General features: G+C 41.5%; 1 protein-coding gene across 1 annotated transcript in view; it reads right to left on the bottom strand.

Moving 5' to 3' along the window:
• Positions 1-23,497, bottom strand: part of LOC137324570 (echinoderm microtubule-associated protein-like 6) — a 436,862-nt gene that overhangs the window by 185,147 nt on the left and 228,218 nt on the right. The window contains exons 20-23 of the mRNA XM_067989009.1: positions 13,775-13,977; positions 11,387-11,498; positions 7,652-7,779; positions 1,675-1,816 (exon numbers count right to left, since the gene is read on the bottom strand). Of these exons, the coding sequence (XP_067845110.1) occupies positions 1,675-1,816; positions 7,652-7,779; positions 11,387-11,498; positions 13,775-13,977 (585 nt within the window). The remainder of the gene's footprint in view (positions 1-1,674; positions 1,817-7,651; positions 7,780-11,386; positions 11,499-13,774; positions 13,978-23,497) is intronic.

The raw sequence follows: 23,497 nt of genomic DNA, 5'->3' as shown, positions 1-23,497 counted from the left end.
ATACAAATTTAATATAACTTCTCTGCTTTCATTTCTATCGATCTATAAATGAACCCCGGTGCTTGGTTTGCTTTTTTGATGGCCTTTTTAACCTGTGTCACTACTTTTAGTGATCTGTGCATCTGTACCACGAGATCCCTTTGCTCTTCTACCCCATTTCGACTCTTATTATCCAAGTAGTATGTGGCCTTCTTATTCTTCCTACCAAAATGCACCACCTCACACTTATCTATATTGAAATTCATTTGCCAATTACATGCCCATTCTGCAATCTTATTAATGTCCTCTTACATTTTGACACATTCTTCCTTTGTATTAACTACCAATTTGGTGTCGTACGTAAGTTTTGAAATTGTACTTCCGATTTCCAAGTCCAAATCATTAATTACGCCCAAAAAATAGGCGAAATGAAGTTGAATTTCTCCCCACTGTCTCTCTTTTACTTTTCATTTCTCTTTTTCTCCCTCTCTATCTCTTTCACTTCCTTCCATCTTTCATTCCTCTTTCCTTTCAGTCTCACCTCCTTCACTGCCCTCATATGCTTCTTTCTCTCGTTGTCCTGTTTTGGCTTTTTCCTTGTCTCTTTCTCTTCTCTCTCTTTTTCTTACCTTTCTCTGTCCTATTTGGTTATTGCGAAGTGAAGGGATTCAGCCACTGCCACTGGCTGATGATCCTGGGTAGTAAGAAGGATCTGGCCAAGACCGCAGGCCAATGGTTGTGCGGAGTGGGAGTGATCTGTCTGGGCCACAGGCTAGCTATCCTGGAGAGCAGAAAGGATAATGCCAGGGCTGCCGACTATTGAAGAGTGGGAATTTTCATAGTATGAGTGTACACCTAGACTACAGGTGCTAAACAGTATGGCAGTGAGAGGCATCCAGCCAGGGGAGAAGGCCAAAACAGCATGGGGCTTCATAGAGCCATGGCAGTTTGTTAATTTGAAAGAGAGAAAGAGGTGTAAAAAGGTTATAAAAACATTTTAAAAATATAAAAAATTAAAAAGCAGAAAACTCTGGAGGGACCTAGGAGAGTCAAGAGACCTGATTTCAGTGAGTCTCATGTGAGTAGTGTTGTGGAGCACAATTCCGCAGCGCCACCAATGTTGTAGAAGCAAACCAAGAGCTGGGAGGACTCAAACAAAGGCAAGTATATGGCAGGATAGAAATATGCTCAACAAGAAGCTATTATAAATGTGAACACAGACATAATTTTTTTAACCTTTATATCGATAAACACAGATAGATATTTCCAGCAATTGTTCTCTTAAAAAAAATCAATCATTGCCTAAATGCATGTTGTCTGGTGTAAGTATACCATTTCTTGCACAGTGGAGCCCAGTTAATTGCGAAAGGTCAGACAACACTGCAATAGATCTGGCAAATGAAAATGCTGCATATAATCAAACAAGCATATAAAAAGGTTGAATATATAATATTCCTGTAAATGAATTAGATACAACAAAGATTTGCAAATATTAATTTGCATTCACTGTGTTGCTCTTCTGCATGATCAATTCCTATGAAATATTTCTTAGAGTGAAAGTGTTTATTTAATTCACACAATATATTAAATAATTCTGGTTTTGACTATTAAAAATGGTTTTACAAAACATGATCATACACTGAGTGACAGTTTTTAACCTATTATGTTAAATTGAAAAAACAATTTAGAATTTACCTTTTTTAAGTTTACGTACTGCTAGCATACGATGGTTGAAGGAGAGTTCCCAAATTCGTAATGTTTTGTCATCACTTATAGTAGCACAGATAGGAAGAATAGGATGGGTTGCAAGGCCCCAAACCTCCCCTTCCATATGACCCTAATTGGATAATGCAAAATAAACACTGTTCAGTGAACATCATTTATAGTCATAACACTGAATGAGGAAAAGGAAATAAAATTGGAATTTAAAATATATTTCAAATGATTTATTTAGCCCTTTGATTATAGATTTCTTGCAATCTATGCATGCCAAATCATGTACATAATATAGTTACAGTGACATATGCTTCTTTAACTGTAATAATTAGAAACTTTTTATGACAAAGTTCTTTTTGTTTTCCTAGCCCTCAGCCTGCTACATACTACATGTATTCAAAGGGTTTTTCAAATTATTAGCAAGCAGATTGTTATGATGCTGTTGTATAAAATTCACCCCTGATGTAACCATCCAAGCATCCATATCATAATTTCAATTTAAAAATATTTGTATCAAATTTTGCATTAACTTTTGATGCTGGTCTATGCATGTAACATCAAGAAAAATGAAATCAAATTAAAATTTATTTAACTACACTGGTATGACTTACACAAATTCAATAATGCAAATGAATCATAAATTACATCAGAGCTCTGCATAATGTATAAAATAGCTATGAGCATTAGAGTTTAGAAAACAATAGGTTCAAAAGACTTTGTCACAATATATGTGGAATATTGTGTTTAAAACTCAGTTTTTGTGTGGTCGTGTCTGATTTCTAAACAAAAGTTTCCCATTGATGGGCTATTTTTCATTTGTTTCATTTTTGAGCGATGTCATTTTTGGGGAATGAATCCTTTTTTTCCATTTGAGACATCCAATTGCAGCAGGTTTCACAGCTGCCAAATCAAATGTGCTCACCTCGTAGAAACATTTGCGGTCAGCTTAATTTTAATATTCTCCTAGTATGAACAACCCCTCCCATTGGTCACTTGATGCTTGTGGAGTTGGATATATGGCACTGCTGTAGAATTTAAAGGCTTCCAGCAACTCCTTAAATGGGAGCTTGTTTTGTGAAAAAAATTGATGTTCAACTGTACCTAGCTTGTTTGCTCATGGAGGAGAGAGGTGGTGGTGCACATGTGCATCCAAATTCTCAGATGCTTCTGTGGAAATATTCTAGCAACTGAGGTGTGGTAGGGTGTGCCTATTTAGCATGCCAGGACACCATTCACATATGATAACAGCACAAAATGTGTAGTAGGAGAGCCCATCAAATATGGTGTTGTGCTGGTCCAATGTGGAGCACTTTTCGCTTACAATGGAAGCAGTCCAAGCTGAATTTTGCAATATAAGTCCCCCACTCGTTTCACTAGGCTACAGTCAAAGGAAAAGCTTGCCTGTAGAGCTTGTCCTGCAGTACACTTGACTGAGAGCAGCTCTTAACAGGCTGCTGGCTCACCCAAAAAAAGGGAAGCTGTGGTGGTGACAGAAAAGTTGCCCACTTGTTCACAATGACACAGTGGGGACATGTAGGCAACACTGCTCTCTTTAATGTTGAAAAGTTGGAGGTGTACTACAGGCAGATGGCATATTTGGGGCTGAAGGCAACCCTTCAGTAAAAGTGCAGGGGTGTCAGTTGCATGGAGAAAGGTCACTGACTGAGTTAATGGAGTGGAGATGCCGGTGATGGACTGGGGTTGACAAATGTAAGGAATCTTACAACACCAGGTTATAGTCCAACTGTTTTATTTGAAAAAATAAAACAGTTGGACTATAACCTGGTGTTGTAAGATTCCTTACATGAGTTAATGGAGTAAGCCAGCTTCTTCATATCTGCACTGATATCACGAGCAAGGTGAAGTTAACTGTACTCCTCTTTCATTCACATTTCTTGGAGACCCATCAACCATGGCAAAAACCTAATTTGGGAACTACAGTCCCCTCTGGAAGGTAGCAGTTCAAGTACTGTGTACAACCACTGCCCGTTTACACACATTATTTCATTGCGCCTAAGCTCATGGCACACTCTTCTTGAAGATGGAAATGGCAGCTGAGGATCAACGAACAGCTTTTCTGCTGTTAGGGAATATCTCAGTGGGGTCATCAGCCATAGATGCAGAAGATAGTCCTGTTTTGCTAAGAGCCATCCACCCAGTGTTCCTTCTTCTTAAAGTAATGTGCGCACTATGGAATGCTGCACAGTGAAGCATGGCTGCTTCCTAGATAGCAGCTACTGGTGTCAACAATGATGTCTCTGTGGTCAGATGCCACTTGAACATTAATTGAGTGTGCACTCTTTTCTTAATGAAGGTCATGAGGTTGATATGAAGAGCCTTCATGCCTATACTGGTGCCATGTGTGACTCTTTGTGCTTGAAGGAACCCTGTTAGCTGATGAAAGCTGTGCATCCTGCCCAGCAGATGCCTCTTTCCACAGGAAAAGTGTTGACGGTATTATCCCTTGCAAACATAGCAGTTATCATTTTGCTGAGACATGTGTGCACAGCAAATTGTTTGATCTGACAGATGTCTCCTAGGGTGGATTGCAAGGATGTGTTTGCATGAAACCTTCCTGCTATGGTAAAATTGACCTCTTGGAACAAGCCATCTTTGATGCAGAGGTTGGGTTTTTCTAAAATTTGTTTTTGAAATGTGGATAATGCCAGCAAAGCTGCATTTTATTGCCCATGCCTAATTGCCCTGAAGAGATGCTGGGCCTTCTTCTTGAACAGTTACAGTCCTTGTAGCAATGGTGCTTCCATAATGGTATTTGGTAGGGAATTATGGAATTTTGACCCAGCGATGATGAAGGAATGGTGACATGTGTCCACATTAGGATGAAATGTGACTTGGTAGTGTTCCCATAATGATGCTGCTCTTGCATTTCTCAGTGGTATAACTTGCAGGGCTTGGAGATGCTGTCAAAGTAAGCTTGGTGAGTTGCTGCGATGCATTCTGTAGATAGTATATACTGCAGCCACACTGAACCAGTGGTGCAGGGGTGGATATTGACTCCAGTGGAAGGGACTTTGATAAAGCGGATTGCTCTGTTCTGGATGGTGTCAAGGTTCTTGAGTGTTATTGTGGCTGCATCCACCCAGGCAAGTGGCAAGTGTTTTATCACTCCTGACTTGAGCTTTGTAAATGTTGGTGAGCCACTCATCGCAAAGTACCCAGCCTCTGCTTTGCTCTTGTGGCCACACTGTTGATATGGCTGGTCGAGTTAGGCTTCTGGAAATGGTGACCCCCAGATGTTGACGGTGGGGAACTTGACAACGGTGGCACCACTCAAGGTCATATGGAGATGGTTGGGCACTTTTTGTTGAAGACCCACTCACTACCTAGCACAAGATTGTGCAAATGTTACCTGCCGCTTATCAGCCAAAGCCTGGCATTTGTCCAGGTCCTGTTGTTGGCTGACATGGGCTACTTGAATAACAGCGGAGTTGTGAATGTTGCTGAATACTGTGGCATCATCAGTGAATAGCTTCACCCCTGACCTTGACTGAGGGAAAGCCACTAATTAAGCAGCTGAAGACGGTTGGGCATAGAGTACTACCCTGAGGAATTCCAACATAGAAGTCCTGGGTAGTAATGATTGGCCTCCAATAACCATCTTCCTGCGTACAGGTGTGACTCCTGACTGGCAGGTTTTCTTCTGGACCCCAATGATTTCAGTTTTGCTAGGGCTCTTTGATGCCATACTCAGTCAAATGCTATTCTGTTGTAATTTCTCCTCTGGCATTCAGCTTTTGTGTCCATGTCTGGATCATGGGTGTGATGAGGTTTTGGAGCAGGGTGGTTAAGGCAGAAACTGGATTCAGCATTGGTAAGTGAGTTATTGGTGAATAGGTGCCACTTGATTGCACTATTGATGACTCCTTTCATCACTTTACTGATGATTTGGAAGAGGCTAATAGCATGATAATTAGCCAGGTTAGATTAAGCCTATCTTTTGTGGACAAGACATACCTGGGCAATTTTCCACATTGTTAAGTAGATGCCAGTGTCATTGCTGCACTGGAACAGCTTGGCTAAGAGGTGACTAGTTTTGGTTCACAGGTTTACAGCACTACAGCCAAAATGTTGTCAGAGACAGTAATCTGTGCTGTTTTCACTGCATTCAGCCACTTCTTAATATCATGGAGTAAACCGAATTGTTTGGACAGTGCCACATTTGATGGTGGGAACCCTGGAGATGACAGAGTAACATCGGCCATGTGACATTTTTGGCTGGAGATACTTGTGGATGCTTCAGCCTTGTCTCATACATTCATATGCTGGGCTCTGTCATGGTTCATGATTGGAATATTTATGGCACCTCTCCTCCTCTTAGTTGCCTGACTGCTCACCACCATTCTTGATTGGATGTGGTAGGTCTACAGAGCTTTGCTCTGATCATTTGGTTGTGGAATCAGTTAGTGCTGTCTATGGAATGCTTTTCTATGTGTTTAGCATGCTGGTTGCCATCTGTTGTAGCTTCGCTACATTGTCACCTCATTCTAAGATATGCCTAGAGCTGCACCCGGCATGCCCTGCTACATTCTCCCTTGTGTTCAGTCCATTATGCAGCAGATGCCAGCCTGTCTTGTGAAGTGGAGGCAGCAAAAACAGGTCTTCACAAACTGGTGGTGGTGATGGGTGAGGTCAAAATTCCTCATGGGCCTCCATTTGTTGCCTTCTCACAAGCACTTCTTTCTCATCTCAACTGTGCAGCACATTTGAAACACCTAAAGGAATATCCATCATCACCTCTTTGTAAGGAGCAACTTTAAAGTCAACAATAACCGAAAATAATAAAGAAAAGTATTAGCAGGAAAACCTCCAAAAAAGGAAAAATACAAGACTGGGGGGTCACTATCTCAAGTTATGTAAAGGTAGAACTAGACTAGATGTTGAGGTGGTTCTTTCCCCAGAAAATAGTGGACCTGTGGCACAGGCTGCTGGCTTGTGTGATGAATGCTGATTCACTGAATTCCTTCAAGCAAGAGCTGGACCTGTTTCTGGATGGGGTGGGGATAACCTCATACATGAGGTAGGTACTGTATGACATTAATCAGGGCCAGAGTGGTCTCCTGGATTAGTTTCGATCACCTGCATGGCTTCCAGGTTGGATGAGTAGTGTATGCATTGTGATGCTCAAGGCATCACAATTATATGGGACAGGCTGGATGGACCAGTAGGTTTTTTCCTACCAGTCATTTTTCGTATGTTCATATACAGCTATTTTCTCTTTATAATTAGGTAGTTTAATCAACATTAATGATTGGCAGCAAGTCTATTGAATTATGCGTCAAGAAGTGTTGCACTCTCAATGGCAAAATGCACTATCTACTATAGCAGAGTCATGCAGATCAAGAATTTTGCAGGGACCACTTCTTCATGCAAAGAGTGATCAAAAGCTTAAGTGGTGTTCTAGGAAGGGTACTGCAGGCAGAAACTCTGGAGTCATTCAAGAGGCAGTTAGATACTTTAATGGGGGAACTGTAGGTTTCAATGGAATGATGAGCTAGATGGGGTGATAGCTTCCCACATCTGTACTTACCTTTGTTATCTTTGTAAACCAGCACAAAGTTTTCTTGCATTAGCCAGTATGTGGACATTTCTGTTCTATGGACCAATATACATTTGAAACTGAGTTGATGCTGCTCAAAGTCATTTGATGGGGGACCTTTACATTTAGCAGATAAAGGTTTCTATTCCATCCTTCTGGGCTGGATTCAAGGTTAGTTTCCAGAAATGAAAGAACAGTGTACTAACTCAATGCATCAACTCATCTCTTGAGAGAGTTTAAAAGAAGTTAGCAAATTGGGTAAATTTTGAGTTAGGGTTCCTAATAACTAGAAAATCTGAAAAGCCTTCAATTGAGTGTGCTCATCTCTATGCCTGACTATCCAATCTGCGCTCCTATCGAATGAGGCTCTGTGCTGGAAAATGGCAAAAAAATAAATACCTGAACCAGCAGGGTCATAGGTCCACTTTTATCTATTTCAAGTATTTCACCATTCTTGGTTCCTACAAGTATATGTCCATGTCCCAATGTAATGGCACGTAATGAAGGATTGTCTTCCAAAAGTAAACCTGCAAAGACATCGTAGAATCAAATCAATTTCAGCATAAGAGAAGCCCATTTGGCCCATTGCCTTTGTGTCTCAGAGCTACCTATTCTATTCCTGTTTCTTTGTTCATTCCCCATACCATTTTATATTTTCCCTCAAATGTTTTATTAATTTCCTCTTAAATGTTCTGACTGATATAATTTCAACAGCCATTTGTAGTAAAGCATCCCATATCCTAATAACCCTTTGCATGAAAAAATTCTTCTACCCACCTAGTTTATACTTCTAGAACTAATCCATTTTGTGATTTTTTTTTTTACAAAGCTGAATGTTTTTGTTAATTTTATTTTAAACTATACCTTTTCCCCATCTGTGTACCAAAAAGCTTAGGTACAACAGTAGATAAACACTAAATTTAGTACTGAACGTAGCATTGCTCGATTACATGAAATAGTGCAAATGAGTAATGATATATTACAAGGCTATTAACTGGTGCCAGAAGCACTATCACATGCAGATGTGAAAACACATTATTTTCTCACCTTGATAAAACATAAAATTGTACTCGGGACAGTTTTCATAGAATCATACAGCACAGAAGGAGTCCATTCGGCCCATCGTGCCTGTGCCAACTCTGTGAAAGAGCCACCAATTAGTCCCACTCCCCTGCTCTTTCCCCATAACCCTGCAAATTTTTCCTTTTTAAGCATTTATCCAATTGGAAAGTTATTATTAAATCTGCTTCCACCACTCTTTCAGACAATGCTTTCCAGATCATAACAACTCGCTAAGTAAGAGACATTCTCCTCATCTCCACCATGGCTTTTGAAACTGTTAATGGGTAAACTTACAGACAAATGGTGGGAAGTATAAAAAGACAAAGGCTCCACTTTTGTAGCTAAGCAATCATGATAAACAAATGAGGTAAGAGATAGTATCAAGCTAAAAGAAAACGACTACACAAATGCAACAAAAAGTGGAAATCTAGCAGATCGGGAGAGCTATAAAATGCAACAAAGGAATACAAAGAAAGTAATAAGAGATATAAAAAGGGAATATGAAAAAAACTTGCAAGGGAAATTAAAACTAACAGCAAAAGTTTTTTGAAATATATTAAGATAAGAGTGGTAAAGGAAAATGTGCGCCCATTAAGGACAGATGCAGGCATGACTAATAATGGACAATAAGGAAATGGTAGACTCTTCAAATGAGTACTTTGTATCCGTTTTCACCGATACAAGGGAACTTAAAACTAAGTCGAGGGGATGAACTTAGTGTATTTAATAAAAGTTTAAAAAATGATAATGGAGAAAACAATGAGACTTGAGATAGACAAATCGCCAGGACCTAATGGTTTCCACCCCAGGGTATTAAAAGAAGTAGGTGAGGAAATTGCAGGTGTGTTAGTCATAGCTTTCCAAAGCTCTCTAGATTCAGGAATTGTGTCTTTAGGTTGGAAAATTGCAAATGTCATTCCATTATTTTTAAGAAGGGAGGGAGGGAGAAACCAGACAACCACAGATCTGACAGTTTAACATCAGTTGTGGGGAAGTTACTGGAATCTGTCATCAGAGACAGAATGACTGAGCACATGGACAAGTATGAGCTGATCAAAGAGAGCATGGATTTGTGAAGGTAGGTCATGTCTGACTAATCTCGTTGAATTTTTTGAGGCAGTTACTAGAATGGTGAATAGGGAAGTTTTTATGGACTTCCAGAAAGCATTTGATAAGGTTCCTTAGAAGAGATTATAAGCAAAAATGAAAATGCACAGAATTGGAAGTAACCTTGTGACATGGGTCAGAAATTGGTTGGGAGGTAGAAGACAAGAGAGCAGGGATAAAGGGAATGTTCTCTGATTGATGGGATGTGACAAATGGTGTTCCCCAGAGATATATACTGGGGTCCCAGCTTTTCATCATATATATCAATGACTTGGATGAAGGAATAGAGTGTTGTATATCGAAGTTTTCAGATGACACTAAGTTAGGAGGCACAGGAAGTTGTGTAGATGGGAGTAGGAAATTACAAAGGAACATAGACAGACTAAGTGAATGGACAAAACTACGGCAGATGGAGTTCAATGTGGGGAAGTGAGAGGTCATCCGCTTTGGATCCAAGAAAGATAAGTCGGAATATTTTCTTCATGGTGAGAGAGTAGGAGCATAGTAGGAGCAACGGGAATTAGGTGTCCATATACACAAATCACTAAAGGCTAGTGCATAGGTACAAAAAGTAATCAAAAATGCTAATGGGATGTTGACTGTTATCTCAAGAAGGTTAGAATACAAAAGTGAGGAAATGATGCTTCACTGGCACAGAGCTTTGGTCAGATCTGATCTGGAGTACTGCATTTAGTTTGGGGCACTGAACTTCAAGAAAGATACAATGGCCTTGGAGGGGGTATAGTACAGATTCACCAGAATGATACCAAGGCTTAAAGGGTTAGATTATGAGGACAGGTTGCAGAAACTTTCATTTCCTTGATTTCATACAGTTGAGGGGTGATCTAATTGATAAAAGATTTCGATAGGGTGGATGGAGAGAAACTATTTCCTCTGGTGAGGAATCCAGAACAAGGGGACATGATCTTAAAATTTGAGCTAGGCCATTCAGGAGTGAAATCAGTAAGCACTTTTTCACACAAAGGGTAGTGGAAATCTGGAATTCTCTCCCCCAAAAGGCTGTAGACGCTGGGGCAATTGAAATTTTCAAGACTGAGATCAATAGAGTTTTGTTAGATAAGAATATCAAGGGATATAGAACAAAGGCGGATAAATAAAGTTGAGGTATAGATCAGCCATGATCTAATTGAATGGCCTGTTCCTATGTTCCTACTGACAATCTGTTTCCTGAGATCATAATGATTTATAGTGAATAAAATCTATATCCATGCTAACAGATTTATAAACTGTCATGATTTCTCCTGTCATTGTAGTACTACACATGCAAATAGTTCTGTTTTAATTAGGACAATGTGAATTTTCACCTTAGATAATGGAAGCTCACTTGGCTGCAGAACAACATGGCCCTGAAATTTTTGGAGCACAGGACTTTGGTCACTAGTCTGGCCTGGAATTGACCCTGTCCCCAATTCCAGGGACAGTCATTTACATAAAGGAGTTGTGCACCCATTCCATTTGTGGTGCTCTGTGGGCATGCACCCTGCCAGTCGCCAGAAATTTTGGAGCATAATCTTGCCGCTCTATCAAGGGTGAGGGGGTGATTGGGCAGAAAATCTCAAAATTTTGTTTTAAATTACCCATCTGCTGCAGGATTACTTTCCCCTGATTGCAAGAAAGGCATAACTGGTGGGACTTCTGACTGAGGATGTCATCCCACCAGTCCCAGTGTTTTGGTGATGTCAGGAAATAAGGGGTCTGATATAAAAGACACCTGTGCCACAATCAGAATTTTGAGACGTTAAAAAAAGGGACAGAGACCTGGCAGAAACAGGTCCTGCCCCCTCCAGCCCAACTTGCACCCTTGTTCCCCCTGCCCAGGCCTAGGAATTTCAGGGCCTATATTTACTCTCCCCATAACAGAAAATGATTAAGCTTTATATATATATATATATTAAGAAAGATTGACAAGTATGTGAATTTAGTTAGGCTAATACTAAGGGATACCTTTTGAGCCAGGTGATAGGGCTGCTCTCTTGATAGCATATGTCTTTAGACATCTTTCAAATATATCATCCCAGAGTTCAACAACACCATCTTTGCCACCTGTTACAAATCCCTTAAGAGAAATGTAATTATATTGATTAGGAGCAATACAAAGTACATTTTTAGTTTTTATGAAACATTTCAAGTGATTCATTAGAAAAAATCTGTAATGCTACACCTTTTTACTTATTGACAAAAAATAAATTCAGTAAACAAAGAGAATAGAACGTTGCCAGCAATTAATATGCTAATTTATATCAAACAATTCATTAGGTGAATATTTGATTTAAGGAGCTGCACAGAGTGAACAATTTGTATATACTAAACTTTTTGAGGCCCATAACATTTTTCAATGCCAAAGACTGAAACTAGAATATAATACTTATTTTAGGTATTAAATAGAGCCAAATGCCTTAAATATCAAATGAATGAATACCCTATTAATCAAAATATTTGTTGAGATGAAATAGTTTCTCAAACACAAAATCCAATTACATTTTCTGGAATAAGAACTGATTTACAGAAATAGTTCAAAATTGAGGTCACTGCTTTATAGGCACAATCTTGGCAAAACCCAGAGCCCATCTTCCTGCTTTGTGGCATCAATGGAGAAAGAGATGAAGCCATTGGCTTTGGCAAAGAGCGCATTCCAGCACCTGGCAAATGCGGACCTGCACAGCTGATTGGCTGATGTTGCAGATGTCACCTGCTGCAGCCTGGAATGACCCCAAGGCATGAAAGTTCGGACCACAATGACTTTAACAGCAACAGGCAATGACCTTGTGCTGGGCTGCAGTTGGTGCTGCAGCAGGTGACAGAGCTCTGTGACAGCCTCCCTGATAAAGTGGAGTCTCCTCACATACTGCTCCTCAGTGAACTGCAGGTAAGAAGTTTTGGGTCTGCACACTTGTGTGCAATAAAGCCTCCTGCAAGCTGCCCTCCATCTGTCTCTTCTCTCTGTGGCGGCAGCTCCCTGGACTCTAGCCCACTCTTCCTCCACCTCCTCGTCCAGCCACAATGGCAAGGAAGGAGCAAAACCAATGAAACCAGTCAGAAGTTTGCCAGAAGCACCTGGATGAAAACCCTCTGCTGATTCGCCAAATTACTTTCACAAACGATTACTGTCAGTCCCTGCAACCAAAACTCCCGAAAAGCTCAAAAGCAGCACACTAGCAGTCCAAAAAAACTAACCAGTGATTTACCTGAGAGCAGCTGATGATCCCTTTAAATATCTCTAGAAATAGCACCCTCCAGGCTATTCATGCCCATGATTTCTGTGGCTGATTTAAAATTAGTGAATAAGTTAGCGGAGGTGATAAAAGGGCACCTGCATCCTAAAACAGGTACAGGACCCTAGTTGACTTGGTTAAATAGGCACCTGCCTCATTTTCTGGAGGTAAAACAGGTAATCGCAAGTTGAAATTCCCGGCCCCCATTAATTTGTTTCCAACCATTTTCTGGAAAGTGTTTGAGCCTGGCTTGTTCAAACTCGAAAGGCTGTCTGAAGCCTTCAGACAGTGATTCTGAGGCCAGATAGCTTCTGTGGAAGGTGATAAAAGAAAAAGAAACCGCCATGTAAGAAAACATAGTTTACTGTGGCAGTCATGCTTATTCGTTATTTTCTACTTTGAAAAGCTGAATAAGTAATATAAAATCTATAAAAATCAAAGTAGTGCTAATGCTGAATATCTGAACCAAAAGCAGAAAAAGCTAGAAACACAAAGCAAGTCAATCAATCATCTGTGGAGAGAACAGACAAGTTGACATTTTGGGCTAGGCCCTTCTTCAGTTCGATAGTTTGTTCCTCTAAAATCTACAATGTGCCAATGCTACAGTTCACTTATTCTTTTTTTTAATAAATTTGTTTGACAATTTAAGCTTAAGACTTAGCCTTTCAAAGTCAAGGTCGATCACATCAGGATATGCAATAAAACTAGTAAACCAAAATGAAATGGGTTCTCTGATCCTTGGGCTGCTACTAACTTAGTTAGATATCTGGGTAAGCAAAAGCATTCTCTGGAAAATAGAGAGTGAAAGTTCAGCTATGTAAGTGGTCTGAGATGCTCAGCCCAAAAAAAAAGTTTCAAAAACCCTAAAAACATAACAGGGATATGTCTATTGTATAGCTCACAAGGACACAATGAGGCTTGGGATGAAAGCTGCTTGGAAGGTGTTATCTAGAGGGTTTGTATGAGAACATATGTTCATTATCATTGACTTCAATGGAAGCTGATCCACTTATGCCAGTTTTCCACCCTCGCCGAAAGTGAAAATTACCCCCATAGTAGTCCATACATAATGCATACTTCAAAATTAGCATAATTAATCATAACACGAAATTCAAGGCACCTTATCTAAGGCATGCATAGCAAAAATAGGCCCATCGTGGGCTTTAACTGTCTTGAGCAGAAGATTATTTTTCCAGATGTAAACATCTCCATTTGCAGCTCCAGAGAACATCATGTCTTCCATCCGGCCATATGACACACACATCATTGTCTCCAGTTTCCCCATGTTACCAAATATTCCACGCTTAGAGGTAAGGCCACCACCTTAAACATCAGATAACTGTTAGTAATACTTTAATCAATAACTACGATAAAACAAGCTGTTAAAGAGAATTCAACTATTGTAATCTGTTAGACTAGTTCCTGTTCTCGTCTTTATTTTGTACCTATTTCAGTTTGCAATGTTCTTAACCTTGGAAATGGTGTGCAGTCTAATTTGGTTGAAGGTTAGGGTGCATTTTTACTGATGATGTGCTCAGATTTCAAGGTGAAAATGTGATTAGGAATTTCTTAGTGCAAGCACTTCATTGCTTAAAATACCCAGAAGTGTAACTGAAGTGGTTAGAATGTGATATTCCTATCCAAAGGAAAGGCTTTCAACAAATATCCGGTCCAGAATAATGTGTTTCTGGAGCCAGCAATAATGCATGGTTGCATTATGTTTCGAAGGATGGATCCAAGATTGTCTCAATCCTACATCTAAAATGCAACATATTTAGGATAATTGGTGTACTAATTGGTTTGAGCCTAGTGATAATTTAGACATACTTGAAGCTTGAAGCTGAATCCTCCAACTGCAGCTATTACATTCATATAGCACTGTGTACCTCAGTTATCTTCCTGTAGAAAGAAAGAACTTGCATTTATATAGCGCCTTTCATGTTCTCAGGACATCCCAAGAACCTTACAGCTAGTGGATTACTTTTGAAGTGCAGTCACTGTTGTTATGTAGGCAAATACAGCAGCCAATTTGCATACAGCAAGGTCCCATACACAGCAATGAGATAAATAACTAGTTAACCTGTTTTTTGGTGGGTGAGGAATAAATGTTCATCAGGATCCTGGAAAATTCCTCTACTCTTCTTTGAAAAGTGCCATTAGATCTTTCATATCCACCTGAACCGTCAGACTCAGTTTCATGTCTCATCCAAAAGAAGGCAACTCTGACAATGCAGCACTCCCTCAGTACTGCACTGAAGTGTCCACCATTATCCTCCAATTTGTATCTACCAACAAAGATCCACTTACCTGGATTTGTCTGAGAAATTGTGTGTACCATTTTTAACTTGTGGGGGGTGAATTGAGCAGGCGGGGGCTGCAGCGTGTAGCAACCCCCTTTCCACCCTCTCCCCCCGCAGACGTTGCCAGCGCGAGGCTCAGCCGATTTTAACTCTTTGGCCTCATTTGCATACTGGTCAGTTTCCCCCCTGAAACTGGTGGGAAACAACAGCTGGCCAGCAGGCGGGAGAGCAATGTCGGCATCAGGAGGCCATCGCTGGGGACCGAAAGTAGGGGTAGGGAAAGCTAGGTACTCTGTCCTCAGGTAGGTCGCTGGGAGGGTTTTTTGGGAGAGCCTCGTCATCAGAGGTGAGGGGGGAGCCCAGGACAGAGAAAGCCTAAAGTCTCCTTGTGGGGCCCGGGGAACTACTCCTGCTCTTCCTAACCCCGCAAGCAAAGTCAAAAAAAGTAAAAACAAACTTACCTCTTTGGGCCTTTTCTGGCTCCGGTTCCTCTTACCACTAGGTTGACCTGGCAGGAACGACACAAGCGCTTTCCTGCCAGGCCCATGGTTAAAATAACAATCAGACCCCGATGTCGTCACTGGAGCCCGATATGCATATTTAAAGAATGACCTCAATGGTTTCCAGCTCAGAAGAGCAAGTTAAAATCATAGTCTGCGGGAAGAGTACAGGATGTCGGTGGCGAATTCCACAGGAAGCTTAAATGCCTGCCTGGTTTCTGCTGGGTGGGCAGGGTTAAAATGATCTTGTGTCTACAAAGGCTGCACTTCACTAGGGAGGTTGTGACAGAGTTGTGCCATATGCAGCAAACAGACCTCCAACCAAACACCCACAGGAGCAGCATTGCTAGTAGCTGTCAAGGTCACTATACCAGTCAATTTCTTTTCTTTATGTTCTTCTTGACTGACAGCCAGCTCCTCTGGGTGCTGCCCTCTGTAATTACATGCATTGCCACCTCCTGCCAAGCACCTGGTGCTACTGTACTGTGTGGACATTGTCCTAGAGTTCCAGAGACAGCCTCAACCCTCTCACCCTTGCTCCAATAAAACTTTCACCAAAGTATCTGGTAATTTTGATGGATGTGTGCTGTGCCACCTCTGTTCTCCATCTGGTACAAAAATACCTTAAAGTAATTCTTGTTTATTGCAACGAAAAACAATTATTTCCATTTGAGAACTTTAAATTCTGATAAACAAGAAATTCCATTCCACAACTAGCAATCGCCCAAGGGGTTGTGGGGTGGGATTTCCTATGCTGGGAGTTCATTGGAAAATTTATAATAAGGCTGATCCCCGAAGTTCCATGGAGTTGGCACTTAACCAGTGCAGCCGTGCCAAAGCCTCCAGCCCAGTCCACACCTAGACTAGAAAATTCACTCTAATATTTGTGGGGCAGCTCCACTCAACCCATCCTAACGGATTTCAAATACTGAGTCTGGACCAGAACTCGAGTATCTGTGTAACCACAACATAATAATCATTTTTAAAAATAGGTGCATCTTTAGGCGGATCATAAATCAGTAATCAAACCATAACTACAACATTGTCATATACCAGGGTGCAAGTAAACAAAGTGAGCAATTAGCTGTAAAAGATAAAAAAAACATGTTTTCTATAAAATGTTAGAATAAAACAATTTGTATCAGAATCTGACTTTAAATGCCATTACTATTTTACAACCGTAATCATTTTTTCTCCATGTGAAACTTACATATTCTGGCTACACAACTAGAAAAAGTTATTTATGTGAAATGTTTTTTTATTATTCGTTCACGGAATGTGGGTGTCGCTGGCAAGGCCAGCATTTATTGCCCATCCCTAATAGCCCTTGAGAACGTGGTGGTGAGCCACCTTCTTGAACCGTTGCAGTCCGTGTGGAGAAGGTTCTCCCACAGTGCTGTTAGGTAGGGAGTTCCAGGATTTTGACCCAGCCACGATGAAGGAACGGCGATATATTTCCAAGTCGGGATGGTGTGTGAATTTAGAGGAACATGCAGGTGGTGGTGTTCCCGTGTGCCTGCTGCCCTTGTCCTTCTAGGTGGTAGAGGTCGCGGGTTTGGGATGTGCTGTTGAAGAAGCCTTGGTGAGTTGCTGCAGTGCATCCTGTAGATAATACACACTGCAGCCACGGTGCGCCGGTGGTGAAGGGAGTGAACGTTTAGGGTAGTGGATGGGGTGCCTATCAAGCGGGCTGCTTTGTCCTGGATGGTATCGAGCTTCTTGAGTGTTGTTGGAGCCGCACTCATCCAGGCATGTGGAGAGTATACCATCACACTCCTGACTTGTGCCTTGTAGATGGTGGAAAGGCTTTGGAGAGTCAGGAGATCATAGAATCATAGAAGTTTACAACATGGAAACAGGCCCTTCGGCCCAACATGTCCATGTCGCCCAGTTTATACCACTAAGCTAGTCCCAATTGCCTGCACTTGGCCCATATCCCTCCATACCCATCTTACCCATGTAACTGTCCAAATGCTTTTTAAAAGACAAAATTGTACCCGCCTCTACTACTGCCTCTGGCAGCTCGTTCCAGACACTCACCACCCTTTGAGTGAAAAAATTGCCCCTCTGGACCCTTTTGTATCTCTCCCCTCTCACCTTAAATCTATGCCCCCTCGTTATAGACTCCCCTACCTTTGGGAAAAGATTTTGACTATCTACCTTATCTATGCCCCTCATCATTTTATAGACTTCTATAAGATCACCCCTAAACCTCCTACTCTCCAGGGAAAAAAGTCTCAGTCTATCCAACTTCTCCCTATAAGTCAAACCATCAAGTCCCGGTAGCATCCTAGTAAATCTTTTCTGCACTCTTTCTAGTTTAATAATATCCTTTCTATAATAGGGTGACCAGAACTGTACACGGTATTCCAAGTGTGGCCTTACTAATGTCTTGTACAACTTCAATAAGACATCCCAACTCCTGTATTCAATGTGCTGACCAATGAAACCAAGCATGCTGAATGCCTTCTTCACCACCCTATCCACCTGTGACTCCACTTTCAAGGAGCTATGAATCTGTACTCCTAGATCTCTTTGTTCTATAACTCTCCCCAACGCCCTACCATTAACAGAGTAGGTCCTGGCCCGATTCGATCTACCAAAATGCATCACCTCACATTTATCTAAATTAAACTCCATCTGCCATTCATCGGCCCACTGGCCCAATTTATCAAGATCCTGTTGCAATCCTAGGTAACCTTCTTCACTGTCCACAATGCCACCAATCTTGGTGTCATCTGCAAACTTACTAACCATGCCTCCTAAATTCTCATCCAAATCATTAATATAAATAACAAATAACAGCAGACCCAGCACTGATCCCTGAGGCACACTGCTGGTCTCCAGTTTGAAACACAACCCTCTACAACCACCCTCTGTCTTCTGTCGTCAATCCAATTTTGTATCCAATTGGCTACCTCACCTTGGATCCCGTGAGATTTAACCTTATGTAACAACCTACCATGCAGTACCTTGTCAAAGGCTTTGCTAAAGTCCATGTAGACCACATCTACTGCACAGCCCTCATCTATCTTCTTGGTTACCCCTTCAAAAAACTCAATCAAATTCGTGAGACATGATTTTCCTCTCACAAAACCATGCTGACTGTTCCTAATCAGTCCCTGCCTCTCCAAATGCTTGTAGATCCTGTCTCTCAAAATACCCTCTAACAACTTACCCACTACAGATGTCAGGCTCACCGGTCTGTAGTTCCCAGGCTTTGCCTTATCTGCCAAAGCAATCTCATGTCCCCTTTTTGCCCTCCTGATTTCTCTCTTAACTCTACTCCGGCAATCTCTATACTCTTCAAGGGATCCACTTGATCCCAGCTGCCTATGCATGTCATATGCCTCCTTCTTCTTTTTGACTAGGGCCTCAATCTCCCGAGTCATCCAAGGTTCCCTACTTCTACCAGCCTTGCCCTTCACTTTATAAGGAATGTGCTTACCCTGAACCCTGGTTAGCACACTTTTGAAAGCCTCCCACTTACCAGACGTCCCTTTGCCTGCCAACAGACTCTCCCAATCAACTTCTGAAAGTTCCTGTCTAATACCATCAAAATTGGCCTTTCCCCAATTTAGAATTTTAACTTTTGGGCCAGACCTATCATTCTCCATAGCTATCTTAAAACTAATGGAATTATGATCACTGGTCCCAAAGTGATCCCTCACTAACACTTCTGTCACCTGCCCTTCCTTATTTCCCAAGAGGAGGTCAAGTTTTGCCCCCTCTCTAGTCGGGCCATCCACATACTGAATGAGAAATTCCTCCTGAATACACTCAACAAATTTCTCTCCATCCAAGCCCCTAATGCTATGGCTGTCCCAGTCAATGTTGGGAAAGTTAAAGTCCCCTACTATTACCACCCTATTTTTCTTGCAGCTGTCTGTAATCTCCTTACATATTTGCTCCTCAATTTCCCGTTGACTATTTGGGGGTCTGTAGTACAATCCTATCAGTGATCTCTCCCTTCTTATTTTTCAGTTCTACCCATATAGACTCCGTGGGCGAACCCTCGGATATATCCCCTCTCACTACTGCCGTGATGTTCTTCCTAATCAAGAGCGCAACTCCCCCTCCTCTCTTACCTCCTGCTCTATCTTTCCTCTAGCATCTGTACCCTGGAACATTGAGCTGCCAGTCCTACCCCTCCCTTAGCCATGTTTCAGTAATAGCTATAACATCCCAGTCCCATGTATCCATCCATGCCCTGAGTTCGTCTGCCTTGCCCATCAGACTTCTTGCATTGAAATAAATGCAGTTTAATCTAGACTTCCCTTGGTCTTTGCTCTGCTTTCTCAGACCATCTGTCTGGTCACTCGCTGCAGAATACCCAGCCTCTGACCTGCTCTTGTAGCCACAGTATTTATGTGGCTGGTCCAGTTAAGTTTCTGGTCAATAGTGATCCCTAGGATGTTAATGGTGGGGGATCGGTGATGGTAATGCCGTTGAATGTCAAGCGGAGGTGGTTGGATTCCCTCTTGTTGGAGATGGTCATTGCCTCGCACTTGTCCATCACATTGTAAAAATGTCATATTATTACAGCAAGGTCCTACAAATTACAAAACAAAAATATCCACTACAGCAACATGGGGGGGATATTCCAATTGTGTGCATTAAGGCACTTTATTGAATCATAGAATGGTTACAGTGCAAAAGGAGGCTATTCGGCCCCTCAAGTCCATGCCGGCTCTATGTAGGAGCAATCCAGCTAGTCCTACTCCCCCGCCCTAATCCCGTAGCTCTGCAAATTTTTTTTCCTTCAACTACTTATCCAATTTCCTTTTGAAAGCCACAATTGAATCTGCCTCCACCACCCCCTCAGTCAATGCATTCCAGACCATAACCACTCGCTGTGTAAAAAAGCTTTTCCTCATGTCATCTTTGGTTCTTTTGTCAATCACCTTAAATCTATGTCCTCTGGTTCTTGACCCTTCCACCAATGGGAACAGTTTCGCTCTATCTACACTGTCTAGCCCCTTCATGATTTTGAATACCTCGATCAAATCTCCTCTCAAACTTCTCTGCTCTAAGGAGAATAACCCCAGCTTCTACAGTCTCTCCACGTAACTGAAGTCCCTCATCCCTAGAACCATTCTAGTAAATCTCTTGTGCACCCTCTCTAAGGCCTTCACATCCTTCCTAAAGTGCGGTGCCCAGAACTGGACACAGTACTCCAGTTGTGGCCAAACCAGTGTTTTATAAAGGTTCATCACAACCTCCTTGCTTTTGTACTCCATGCCTCTATTTGCAAAGCCCAGGATCCCATATGCTTTCTTAACCACTGTCTCAACCTGTCCTGCCACCTTCAACGATTTGTGCACATATACCCCCAGATCGCTCTGTTCCTGCACCCGTTTTAGAATTGTATCCTTTAGTTTATATTGCCTCTCCTCCTTCTTCCTACCAAAATTTTTCACTTCACACTTTTCTGCGTTAAATTACATCTGCCACATGTCCGCTCATTCCACCAGCTTGTCTATATCCTCTTGAAGTCTATCACTATCCTCTTCACTGTTCACTACCCTTTCAAGTTTTGTCTCATCTGCAAATTTTGAAATTGTGCTCTGTACACCCAAGTCCAAGTCATTAATTTATATCAAGAAAAGCAATGGTCCTAGTACCGACCCCTGAGGAACACCACTGTATACCTCCCTCCAGTCCGAAAAAGAACTGTTCACCGCTACTCTCTGTTTCCTGTTACTTAGCCAATTTCGTATCCATGTTGCCACTGTCCCTTTTATTCAGTCATACACAGTAGTAAATGCCCTCACTTGCTAGCCAGGTGGGAACATTGCAAGTTCTGAAACATGGTATATTATCTTTTCACCTGTAGTAGGTTAAGGCCTTCAATCAGAGCACATTTGTTCTTAAACAAGCAGTTAATGAGGTGTAACACCATATAAACCAGCGGGTGGTAATAATGGTTGCAGAATATGGTATAGAAGAGCAAGACGACTCTGGAGTCCCTCATTATGGAGGAGGCAGTGACCAAGAGGTTTGTAATTTTTGGAAAGAATTTTATCCTCGTAATAAACACACCATGAAGGAGAAACAGGAGGATATGCCTGGTAGTTGAATGTAATCAGCACATACAGATGGACATGAACAGAGGTCCTGAAAAGATTCAATGATGCCAAGAAAACTAGTGAGAATAAGATTGTGTTCAACCATCAGGCGTGAAGTGCCACTGGATGAATTGAAGACAGGTGAAAAGGTGCCCCAACTGTTCAGCGTTGCTAATGTAGATAGGTTCATTGGGAATTTGAACATTTTATTCTGGCAAGGATCTTCTCAATGTATGTTTTCCCTTCAAAACATCTTACTCAATTGGAATTCTGACATATACTAATTGAATAGGACAGCAGTACAGATGCTAATATAATCTATTATATTGCACCATCTCTCTAATAACATAAACATAATGATATTACTGTTGATGCTTCAACAAAAGTACAGATGGACCTGGATCATAACAAGCACCACAACTTGCATAAATAAGCACCACTTGAATGTGCACCCCCAAAGATATTGGGGCACCAACACCTATACATCTCATCTTCCACCCTCCATAAACTTGAGCTCATCCAATACTCTGATGCCTGTATCCTAACTCGCACCAAGTCCCATTCACCCATCACCCCTGTGCCCACTGACCTACATTGGCTCCTGGTCCGCCATCACCTCGATTTTAAAACTCTTGTCCTTGTTTTCAAATCCCTCCATAGCCTCGCCCCTCCCTATCTCTGTGGCCTCCTCCAGCTCTACAACCCTCCGAGATCTCTGCACTCCTTCAATTCTGGCCTCTTGCACATCCCTAATTTTAATCACTCCAACATTGGCGGCTGCCTTCAGCTGACGACATCCCAAGCTCTGGAATTCCCTCCTTTAACCTCTCTGCCTCTCTATCTCTTTCTCCTCCTTTAAGACACTCCTTAAACCCTACCTCTTTGGCCAAGCTTTTGGTCACCGTCCTAATATCTCCTTATGTGGCTCAGTGTCAAATTTTGTTTGCTAATATTCCTGTAAAGAGCCTTGGAACGTTTTATTTTGTTAAAGGTGCTATATAAATGCAAGTTGTTGTTGTTGTCATTCTAAATGATGCTTTGCCATGAGCATTCAACTGGTTCAATGGGTATTTCACTTTAAATCTTTGCAAGCAAATTGCAGAGGCCAAAGGAAGATCCTAGAACTGAGGCAATAATTGAATTGTGCTGATACAGAGATCAATGTGATACGAGTATTAGAACAGCAGGAGGATCTCATTGGTGCTGTTGTTCAAATGTACAGTATGATGGAATTGAGCGAGGCAACAATAAAAAGCTCTGCCATTGAAATGAGTGCTTCCCTGTCTGGCATACATGTGGTGCTGAACTAACAAATCACTATAGTACAGTTCATCATGGCATCACTAAATGTCTCTGAAATGGAGATTTTTTCTTTGACTGGTTGACTTGATTGCTCTAAGATGCAGTACGATATGGAGTCTAAAACATAGATGACCTCGCTGATGGACAAAAAAATGGCATCTGAGTAAGTTTGTGTATAGGAGTGTGTAGACACGTGGATGATGCTATCCCCTTTTCATGCAAGATCATTAATTAAAATATGTAAATGTTAGGTGTTTACAAACCTTCCATACTTTTACTGGGCACCTCCTCTGTTAATGTAGTCCTTGGTCCTCCAAAGCTATGACACTGGATAGATCCATATTGATCTCAACATGGATTATCCCTTGGATGGGAAGGGTATGTTATATGCAGCATACTCCAAAGCATCTGTACACCTTGGCTAGCTCAAAATTCAAAAACTCTTCCCCCGAGCAATCATGAACCAAAATTGCTGTTTAACAGGTCCAGATGTTTGTTCTACGATGCACCACATCCCTTTCTGTGCCTGTGTTATGGTGGCAATGAACTCTATAGATCAAATTCCAACATGATATATATGTATGTTCAAGCCTGCTGCAGAGCCTGAGCTTCTGCATTCAATGTTCCTTTAACAGGCCTAGGTATAGCATTTAGGATTTATAGTTCCTCTCTA

This window comes from Heptranchias perlo, chromosome 8 (genome assembly GCF_035084215.1).
Source record: "Heptranchias perlo isolate sHepPer1 chromosome 8, sHepPer1.hap1, whole genome shotgun sequence".
Lineage (NCBI taxonomy): Eukaryota > Metazoa > Chordata > Chondrichthyes > Hexanchiformes > Hexanchidae > Heptranchias > Heptranchias perlo.
This window is presented reverse-complemented; position numbering and strand designations above follow the sequence as displayed.